The 11,261-nt window shown below is 41.3% G+C and overlaps 1 protein-coding gene across 1 annotated transcript in view; it reads right to left on the reverse strand.

The window, feature by feature from the left end:
* The window catches only part of apba1a (amyloid beta (A4) precursor protein-binding, family A, member 1a), a 65,429-nt gene extending 55,733 nt beyond the window's left edge, over positions 1-9,696 (reverse strand). The window contains exons 1-2 of the mRNA XM_014340290.2: positions 9,551-9,696; positions 4,439-6,055 (exon numbers count right to left, since the gene is read on the reverse strand). Coding sequence (XP_014195776.2) covers positions 4,439-5,977 — 1,539 coding nt within the window. The 5' untranslated portion in view covers positions 5,978-6,055; positions 9,551-9,696. The remainder of the gene's footprint in view (positions 1-4,438; positions 6,056-9,550) is intronic.
* Positions 9,697-11,261: the final 1,565 nt, after the last annotated feature.

The raw sequence follows: 11,261 nt of genomic DNA on the forward strand, positions 1-11,261 counted from the left end.
TTTCACAGTAAAGTCTTTATAGAGATGTCCAGCAATGAATCTACTGAAGTCTTTCCAAAATGTTCCAGCGTATGAACAGATCCAGAAAAGGTGCTGCACAGTCTCAGGATGGCTTCCACAAAATCCACAGCTCACATTTATGTCCCTTTTGAACTTCTTTCCGAGCTTCCCTCGGGTCCTCTTAATTGTTGTGACGCGTGTTCGAAATGCAGAGAGGTGCGCTCGATTTGCCACACGGAGCAGCGCGAGAGTAAAGCATGAGGGAGGGGCTAATAATCGGCTCAGTCATTTTTAATGATCTTTGAAAGTCCAGATCGTAATTAATCGTGATTAAAATTCGATTAATTGAGCAGCCCTACATAAAAGATATCAAAACACGGGTTCAGTCAATGAAAGTCCAAAGTCTTGTGATCCATGTTTGATTTGTTCTGCCATAAAAGCGTGGCTGAGGAGGACGGCTCCCAAGTGGTCTTTGTTTGCTCTATTACAGACGCTGTGTCAGCGCTGTCACATTTAGATCAACTGCAGGGTTTCAGAAGATTTTAGACCCGACGCATGAACTGGTTTATCGAGCATCACTGTGTGTTTGTACACAGCCGACCAGATCCTGTCCAGATCTGATAATATTTTATCAGGACCAAAGTCAGTTAATATTAATTCATATTAATTAATTTTACACAGCATCTTGTAAAATTAAGCTTTACAGTGAGACGACTACATGATTAAAACCACCAACATCATCTCTGTTAATAAAAAGCATGTATACACACACACACACACACACACACACACACACACACACACACACACACACACACATCAAAAGTTAATCTGATTTTATTCTAATAGACTTATTAGGAATTTATAACAGAGAGCTCATGTTTAGAAAACAGAGGAATAAATAAATATATTTTTTAAAAATAGATCTTTTTCATTATATCTGGGCAGGACACACATCAGTCTTTTGTATATCTACGAACAGCAACAACACACTAGGTCACATGTCTCTGGTTTAAGTGGTGAGGGTCAGCAGTAAGGCGGCTGTTACACTAGTGGGAACGGACATCTCCAAAAACACTGGCACACTTTGGCAAACGGGCTCCAGATCAACCAGATATTTGAAGATCACACCAAACTGAATATTTAAAAAGTGTATTCAAAGAAACCGTGGTATTTGAAAACGTGACTTACAGTTTGGGTAGAAAACAAAACAAAGAAAAGGTTTTGACTCTGTCAGTGTTTGATGGGTGAGGATGACACGAACACAGGAACCGTGAAATAATTACGGAAATTGGAACTAAATACACAATTTATTAAAAGGATCAAATCAAATTAATTTCTATTTAATATACATGTCATTATTAAATGATATTAAATAATTATTAATAAATTAATAAATATTAAATAAATGGGCTATTTCCAATTTGTAATGAATGAATGAGTTCTTTAATTCATTTGGACACACTTGGTCCTGGACTCACACTCGGGCCCACCGCCTCACTAACTCAATTCAATTTGATTTTCTTTATGCAGCACCAAATGACAACAGTCACTTCAAAGCCTTTGATGTTGTAAGGTAAAGACCCTACAGTAATAAAGATCAAGCCCTTTGGCAAAAGTGGGAATGAAAAACTCCCTTTGAACAGGAAGAAACCTCCAGCAGAACCAGGCTGAGGGGAGGGAGACGGGACTAAAGACATGCTGTGGACGAGAGCCAGAGATTAATAATAACTCAGAATTAAATGCAGATTGATGTATGAACACGTGGTGAGTGAAAAAGGGACAGAAGGAGAAACAGTGCATCATGGGAATCCCTGAGCCATCACCCTCCTCACTGCTGCCCTCACCTCCTTCTTACTTTGGACTTCCTGTTTCCTGTTAGTTTTCTATGTAAAACTGCTTCAGTGTCTCTTTACTTTTCTGCAGCCAGACAAATAGAAACAGTAAAAACAGTGTAGTTTCTCTTGCCTGCACATTTGCAGTACACGTTGACCCGGTACAGTACATGAAAATAAAGGCCCCAGTAAACATCGGACACTGAGTCTACATTGGCACTGGCCATCGCCTTGAGGCGACTTTTGTTGTGATTTGGCGCTATATAAATAAAATTGAATTGAATTGAATCGCGTTCTTTAACGGCATCAGGTGATGTCTAGTTTTGCTACCAAACAGAGTGATTTGCATCCCTTAACGCTGGCATCAAACGTGTGACGACAGCAGCGTGATTGTAACTGCACGACCTGAAACTCAAGCCAAACCAACTAGAACGCAGATAAACCTTATTACCGTTTCTTTCTGTGGACCTTTCCACACTTTCCACAGAGAGACGTAATAAGGTTTACCTGCGTTAACTGGAATCAACCACAACACAAGAACCACCGACCCAATGCTGTCAGCAGGTCCCTGTCACACAACCAAAACAGCTGCACTGCAGAATGGAGACAGCACCCCTGGGTGTCCTGTTCTATCTGGCATCATACAATGAGGGCAGAGCCCTGGTGGACTGGGTCACTGAGTAGACTGGGATCTGGGAAGATTGGAAGCTGTTTACCGAACTGTTCCTGAGGACTTTTGGCTGGTCTGCAGTTAAGTGTGGGGTGGTTGTTAGATGGCTATAGCCACCAGTCATCTTAACACGACTCACTGAGCATCTTTGGCACTTTTTTCCTGCAGCTGTGAAGCAGTCTCAACACTACCCAAGCCTGCACTGCACGGTCTGATTAAAGGACAGGCATGCACGGCACGATGACCACACGTTTCTCAAGCTTCTCTGAATTACACCCTGCACAGCGATAAAGTGCAAAAAAGTCCAAACACTTTATCTGTGATGATTTCTCGTTTTAACAGAATCTAATACAACACACTGCACTCAATATTTACTTCCCAAATGAGTGGAGTTAATGTTGCAGCTGATCAGTGTTAATAAACAAAGAAGAAATTCAGGAACAAGCCTCACGCTTCAGTGCAGGAGTCCACTCAGCAGTCTAGCTCTTTATTGGTGTTTCAGGGGTTTCTGGGGCCTTCAGCCTGGCTCCACTCAGCCCTACACCCACCTCCTCCTTACAGGTAAGTGACTGACTGAGCACCAGTGCCTGAAGGATGTCCGACAGGGAAACAATTCCCTCAGTACTGGAGCGCTCGTCCACCATCACCAACATTTGATTACAAATTGTTTAAAGCTCACAAAATCATTGCTTCTATCTTTGGAGCTTGTGGGGCTTATTTGCTCCAAACTAAACATGTGGCCGTTCAATTCATTTCAATCAGCAGCTGGAATATTTTCACCTTAGCATAAAAGTCATTGTGCAATGACACATCTAAAACAGGGACTCTGCCCTATTCTCACCCATTAGACCCATGCACACATGTTTTATATCATAGCTTTTGTGTTTATGTCATTGACTATAAAGATTTAACCATAAAACTGTTTACATCATGTCATGTTTATTAGCCAAAGTTGTGATTCAGAGTCATAATTTGAGCATTTAAATGATCATCAGAGTGTAGAAGACTAAATCTAAAGCACCTCCAGGTAACTCGTGCTGTGAATAAAACTGAAGCTTGACTAAAACATAAAGTGTAAGGCTTGCTGTGATTTTACTGGTGAGTTTTGCTCATTTAAAAAGCTTCTGGTTTCCCTTCAAATGTGGAATGTGTCCCCGTGTCTACGGCGCTCCCCCGGGGAGGGAACAGGGAGAATGGGATGCAGCTTTCTACCACTTTTCTACACAACTTAATTCGTTTTGATTGGATCTCATCTCTCCAGAATATTTTCATCTTGTTTTTATTCTTTGATAAAATTGTCAGCAGATGGCCCCGCCCCTCCCTGAGCCTGCTGGAGGTTTCTTCCTGTTAAAAGGGAGTTTCTCCTTCCCACTGTCGCCAAAGTGCTGCTCATAGGGGGTCATATGATTGCTGGATTATTGTAAGGTCTACATTACAATATAAAGCGCCTTGAGGCGACTGTTGTTGTGATTTGGTGCTGTATAAATAAAACTGAATTAAATTTTATCATCGTTTTGTGCATTAGTTTCCTCGATGCGGTTACATGCTGGGGCAGCAGGTTGAGGCCCGCAAATGGCAACAGCCAGTAATGTGCTGGGGATGGAGGTGGAGGTCTTTAGGGTGGTGCCACAGAGGCGCGTGTTGTCCAACATAAGGACGATGCTGGACAACACCTCCCACCCACTCCATGACGTGCTGGCCGGTCACAGGAGCACGCTCAGTGAGAGACCCGGACTACCCAAACGCACCACTGATCGGCACATTGTCATCTCATCAACAAGGATTGGTCAAACAAAGTGAGATTGGACATGTTGAAGGTAAAAGGCAAATCAACTCTGTTTGTTCCTGATGCTCGAGTTTCATTCACATCCAAAGAACAGTTAATACTGGACAATATAACTTGATGAATAACAGTCAGAGCTTTTGTACTTACATCGGCCCCGAGTGATGTCGGCAGGTCACATTCAGCAGTGGGGCTTAAGTCCTGCCTCATTACCCAAACGGGTTCCTTTGGCTCATCAGGTGTGTAAGGAGATCTGACTGTTCTATTCTTCACCTCCTCTATGGCCTCCTTAATGTCTTTGATGGCTAAAGATATAGCATCCCTCTTCTCCACACTGTTCCTCACTGGCTCCTTCACAGGAGTCTCAGCCTGCTGCTTGGCCGACTTCCCTCGACTGGCCGTCTTGTTGCTTTTGTGAGAGAGTTTGTCCGGTTGGCGTTTTTCTTCTTTGTCTGTGGAATCTTTTGCAGCAGGATCAAAGCTTTGTGAGCCTTTTTTAGCCCCGTTAACACTGTTATCAATATCGTCTTCTTGGTCGCAGCTGTCGACACGAGGATACGGAGCAAACTCTGCCTCCTTTTCTGGACTGTCCGACTCACCATCTGAACGTTCATCGTAGTGCCGCAGACGGGAGCCCACGGCCTCCTGCTGATGGTAATCGCCTTTTCCCGCCCCGCTCTGCAACAGCTGCAAGCCGGTCGCCGCCTGCTGTCGAGACTCTTTATCGTTTGCCACACTTGCAGAAGTTGACACTGAGGTTGGAGCGTCACATATTTCCTCATACACATGCTCAGAGAGCGAATACGTGTCATATGGCTCAGAGTACGCTTCAAGTCCAGCATCTAAACTTTCCAAGTCCTGACTGGATGAGACACAGGTTCTCGCCCCCGATTGGCTGTAGGATTGGGTGTAGACACAGTTAGAGTAGCCACCATTCAGTGTCTCCTCTGCTTTATCTTCTCTTTGGGAATTCTGGATATTAAGTAAGGATTCACGCGGCAGCATCAGGAACTGAAGAGCATAGTTAGGATGTGAATGGAGATGCTGCTGTTCAGCCTCTGCACTTTCAGTGTACTCTTCTGCCTCGGGCCGCAGCGGGAGGCTGTAGCTGTTTGCATCATCCTCGGACTCTCGCTGGGCCTCAGGCTCCAGAGACATCATCACTGGGATATCGTCTCCCTCTGCACGGTCAGTATGGGTGTGAAAGCCGCTCTCAGTACTTGCTGAGCGGGCCAGCATAGAATCCTCCCTCTCACCTTCAGCTTCCTTGGTCATCTTAGCGTGCTGCTCCCTTTCCTGCTGCGCTCTCTCCGCCTCCCTCTGCTGCTTCATCCTGTTCCTCTGTTGTTGAGTTCTGAGCCGGGCCTCACTGTCGCCCTGTCTGCGGTAGCGTGTCACAGCAGGTCGGGGAATGGGCTGGATCTCGTGGGGCTTAGAAGACTGATCTCCATGTTGCAGCTCCGCGTCTTGCTCCTCCTGTGGCTTGTGGTGCTGTAGCATCCCAACTCTGCTTTCAGCATTTGCACCACTGGCCATTTCTGTTGTGACACCAGCTGAAGTCTCACAGCATCTGTAGCGCTTGTCCTGGTTGCTGTGGTTATGGGACAGGCTGGGGTGGTGTTGATGGCGAGAAGGACCGTCCATGGCCTCCATAACGTCCTGAACAAACTCTGTCTTTTGGGGGTTCATGGCTGTCGGGTTGGTAAAGTGGTGTCAGAGAACGGCTTAGGAATCCATCATCAACAGAGCGAAGGCTGCTGGAAACGACTGCAATGGGTAAACAGAAAGAAAGAAAATGTGAGTAAACAAAAATGTAACAACATGAGCGAAATATGTGTCTGCTCCTACGTTCTCGCTGGAAGTGATACGGCGAGGACTTGCATGGTTAACAGGCAAAAACAGTAACTGACAAGCTAAAGATTCACACTTTTATTAAGCCAACACGTGTTAAAACTTCAGTTTTCACTTTTCTCTCTTGAATCTGTACAGACCAATACTCTGTGTGGGTATCTGCTTATCTCTGAAAGAGAAGGATTGAATAGCGCCCCATCTAACAGGTAACCATACCTTACTCTGTTTGCTTTGGCTGTTTCTGCCCAAGTACCTGAAACAGTTTGAAGGAACTAAAAGGAGCTATACTGCAAATATCAGCTGTCAAAATGTTCTCCTGTAACAGTAAGCATGTGTTCTATCAATACCACTTTTCATCAAAGAGCCTTAAAATCCAATAGAATAAAAACAATCTCTAATTATATAAAATTATAATAATTACATAATATAAATATAATTAAGCCACTTAAACTAAAAAGGTGCGACGTGAGTAAAAGCACATTGCATGTCCTACCACAGCTCGGTATCTTTTAAACCTTTGTTTCAGAAATATCAGAGCCAAAGTGAGTGAACATCTTTTCTACAAGAATGACGTGGTACGAGGAAGCCCCTCCCCCCTCTTTTCCTCTGGTAATCTTGTCACGGAGCCCAAAGTATGCTGAAAAGAATCCAACACCACAAACAGAAAAGCACAAGAAGTAGCCACTGGTAGGCCTGTGCGATATGACCACAATCTCATATATGACATTTCTAATCCCCATAACGATATAAATCTCAAAATAGTTTATTTTCTGTAAATTCAGTGAATCTCAGGCAACTCGACTTATGTGAAGTGTTTTCAGCTGGGTGTCGCCTGTGAGTGCCATTATCTCGTGTTTTTATTGGAGGTCATCTGTTTGATGCATATTCAGAAATTTGATGTTAGAGCATAATGTCGATCATTTCCGTTTATTTTGAAAAGTCTCAATGGGATCTTGAGCTTTATTGTGAAAGTTTATGAGGAAAATAAACAAGCGGAGGGTGGAGCCACACGATGGTTTTACCGTCGTTGTTGGTAACGAAAGTACGCGTAAAAACAGACGCTTGTCCCTCCACAGTGTGGTTATTTTAAATATAAGAGAAGCCACTCTAAATCTTCTCCATGGTAACGAAAACTATTTTAAAGAGTATTTTCCTAAGTTTGAAATTGTAATACTGTGACTACCTGTCACGCTACCCACTGAGACATAAGCCTGGCCGAACTGAACATCATTACTTGAAAGTAGAAATAACCTCCACAGTGTACGCACTTACCAGTGTCCATGTAGTCCAAATCCCAATATTTTAAAAAAGGGACGCATGAATAAAACTATACAGAAGCAAAAATACATTCTTAGAGTTTGTAAAGACTTTTCAGTTTCAGCATTCCTGCTCAGGCCATCAAACAGCATCCTTGTTTGAAATCATTAACAAGATGATCCACAGCCGGGTGGAAATTTCACCAACACTCCTTCAGTAGCTTTCATATGCACTCCTGTCTGGAACAACCCCAAGAAACCACTATACTGTTGGAAATGGATTAAAAAAGATCTGGAAATGATTTCTCACGATAACACTGCTGGCATCCCAGCATCGCCCCAGCCCCATGCTCGTGGATGGTTAGTTCCAGATTCCTGTAATGGGAAAATTTCCATTTTATTTACTATTTATTTATTCATTTCTTTTCCACCCCCCTCTTGGCTCACCCTTCTGGTAACCCAGCCATAAAAACACATATACACAGGACTTAATGAGCTCTGTAGAGGTTTCATTATACATTTGGTCTGCTTGTTACGTTGCTTATGTTAAATATTAGTTTTTAATTTCTTGTCTTCATGAACGCTGAAACGAACACGTATAACTCGGGTGGACAAACATACTGTATGTTTACTTTCTGATTACATTTATGGCAGATCTAATAATCAGCAGTGTTTGTATTTTAAAGATGTACAGTGGCCTCTGTGAGCCTTTTCCTCTGTTCTTTAAGGACGATGATCTACATTTTAAAAATGTGTTTTCAAAGATACTTAGATAAAGTATAAAGAGACCTCTGTTAGCATGTTAAATGCTAAAGTTCACCACAGTACGATCACAAAGACTGAACTTGTCTGTCTTATTTGGAACGGTTGCCATGGCAAAGCTTTTCCTCTCTAAGAACATGGCAGGTTTAGGTGTGCAAAGCTGTATCTGGACAAACCAAAAAACAGCTACAAAAACCTCATAGCAGCTGTCGAGCACGGAGGAGGAGGGGTGATGATTGAATATGATTCACTCACTGAATACCAAAGTATGATCAGATAAGAGATCGTCTATTCAGCAGCTAAAGCTTGGGCCAAAGACGCTGAACACACCAGCAAAATCTGCAACAGAATATCTGAAAAGAAAAAGAATCAAGTGTTGCAACAGGCCTACGTCCAGATTTCAGATCAATGCCATGTGTGCATAAACAAATGACTGCAAAGCTCAACAAACAACAGTGTGAAAAAGAGTAAGCTGGAATCCCTCCTCAGCAATGTGAGCGACTGACAAAATGACACAGAAAACACTTCAAACTACAAGCGCCTGTACGCACTGTTACAGGATTAGAAGCATTGATCTCAGCGGTGCACAAAGTCTGTGGGCACTTTTTTCTTACATACAGATTTGACACTGTGTCTTATTTGTTATGAGATTTGTGTTTGGGAACATGAGCCACCCGGAGCTGGCCTCAGATTTCCTCCTCACGCACAGACAGCCACGCACACGTGGCTCCATGTGTGGGACTATTGTACTTTAATGTTTCCAGCATCACTTTATCTTTGTCTAAAACACTACAGTAGTCGTTCCTATGTTTGGTAGAAGTCACCTTCAGCAGGAATGAAGCACAACTACCCACATTTTCCAATTTCATCCAGGTTTTCTGAATTTTCTGCGCAACCAGCAGCTTTCCTGTCAACAACTACATCAGCAAAACATCTGTTTGATTTCAGCTTCTGCTTTTACAAAAGCTCAGCTGAAGTCCTGCTTTGAATGAAGCACGCAATAAGAAACCTCGAGAACCATCTACCCGTCGCACCGAGCTGGATGGACTGGTTAGCCCCGCCGTGGCTCTGCACCTGGAGACAACAGGGCCTCTATGTGCCGATTTATTCATGTCCGCTCTGCGTGGGTCCGACACAGCCTCACAAAGACACTGCCATTTTCCTTCACTCTGAATCCTGGTTTGACGTTTCATCTACGGAGCGCAGTTTTCCGTCGAACCACTCCTCAGTGAACAGACCGCGTAGCGAAGCTCCACAGAACAACAATAACAACAACAATAATGATGATGATGATGATGATGAGAACAACAGCCCAGCCCGGAGACGTTTGCTTTGTCCGCATCCCGGTGGGTGGGTCAGGCCTACAGCGAACAGCCCGGTCCTGAACACGAACCTGCTCACAGGAGTGATGTTGCTAAAGGATGCAGGTCCTCTGCGCTGCGGCCACACCGTCCTCCATCTTCCCTGTAGCGGTGCGCGCGTGTGTGCGCGCGCGTGCTCCGCAGCCGTTCAGCACCTCCTTCCGCTCACCGCCACCGTCACGTTACTATAAAGCACAACAAATAACGAAGTTTATGCGTTTTTAAAAGAGAACAATGTCTGGGTGAAAAAGCTTCATATAGTCACACCGGGCAATATAAAATATATATGAAAAATATATAAATATATACATAATATATTATAATAAATATAAATATATATATTATAATATATTATATTGATATTTATTATATTATAATATTGATATTTATATTTATTATAATATAATAAATATAAATATATATTATAATATAATAAATATCAATATAATATATTATAATAAATATAAATATATATATTAAATATTATATATTATAATATTATTATAATATATATATTAAATATTATATATTATAATATTATTATAATATCTGTATAATAATATATATTATAATAATATTATAATATATTATTATAATATATTATTATACTATTACTATTCTAATAATATATTATAATAATATATTATAATATTATTATAATATATATTATTATACAGATATTATAATAATATTATAATATATAATATTTAATATATATATTATAATAATATTATAATATATAATATTTAATATATATATTATAATAATATTATAATATATAATATTTAATATATATATTTAATCAAAGAAGCTGCGCCTCTTTGTCACTTCTGTGTGCTCTCTGTGACTCAGCTGTAACACTACAACTGTAAGACCGACAGACTTCGTAACATTGATGTTTGCTTCTTCTTAGGTGCTGATGGGTGTTTATGTTTGCTGATATACTTTGTGACATTTTTGTGACCTTCTACCAACAGACTATAGATGCAAATGAGCTTTGAGCTGTTTGTGACAGCTGTGTGTGCCCAGGTGAGACAGCAGAGGTGTGGGTGAAGGTAGAGACAGCTTCTGCTTATAAGGAGAGGCGAGCAGGCCTGTCTGCGCCTACACGATGAGTTCAAAACTAAAAAGACAACAAACTACTTAAATGAAATAAATAATGATTTGAACTGACTAACATTTTATTAACACGTGTGCATGTGCCATATAAACTATATGAATGTATTATTATTGTATCACCTCTCTGCCTTTAGTGCTGTTCATTACTGTTATTGGTTGATATTGTTAGAGAGGTATGATTTGTTTCAGTGTCTAACGAGCTTCTAACAGCTTGTTGCTGCTCTCAGTGAAAATACTCACACTTTCTTTGTGTATTAAAACATTTTAATGTTAATTTTAATTCAAAATAAGTTGTATAAACAAGTATAGCTCATTTCTACATTAGAGCACAAACATGAGTGAAAGATTCATTTCCACACATAAGAAGCTCTTCAGTAACACAAACTGAAATCAAACTATCCAGTTATGAGCTGTAGATGAATGTCAGCTAAATCAGTTTGCTCAGGAACAAATGAAACACTAAAATAAATCTCATGTTTAACGTCCACTCATTCTGTGACCATTTTCCAAACAAATTCGCAAATAGGCAATGTCTTCAATTTAAAAAAGGGAATTATCAGAATCAGGATACTTTAATAATCCCTGATGAAATTCTGTGATTATAAACACAATAGACAATCTATT

This window comes from Haplochromis burtoni, unplaced genomic scaffold, assembly GCF_018398535.1.
Source record: "Haplochromis burtoni strain Fernald_Lab_line unplaced genomic scaffold, NCSU_Asbu1 Contig_341, whole genome shotgun sequence".
NCBI lineage: Eukaryota > Metazoa > Chordata > Actinopteri > Cichliformes > Cichlidae > Haplochromis > Haplochromis burtoni.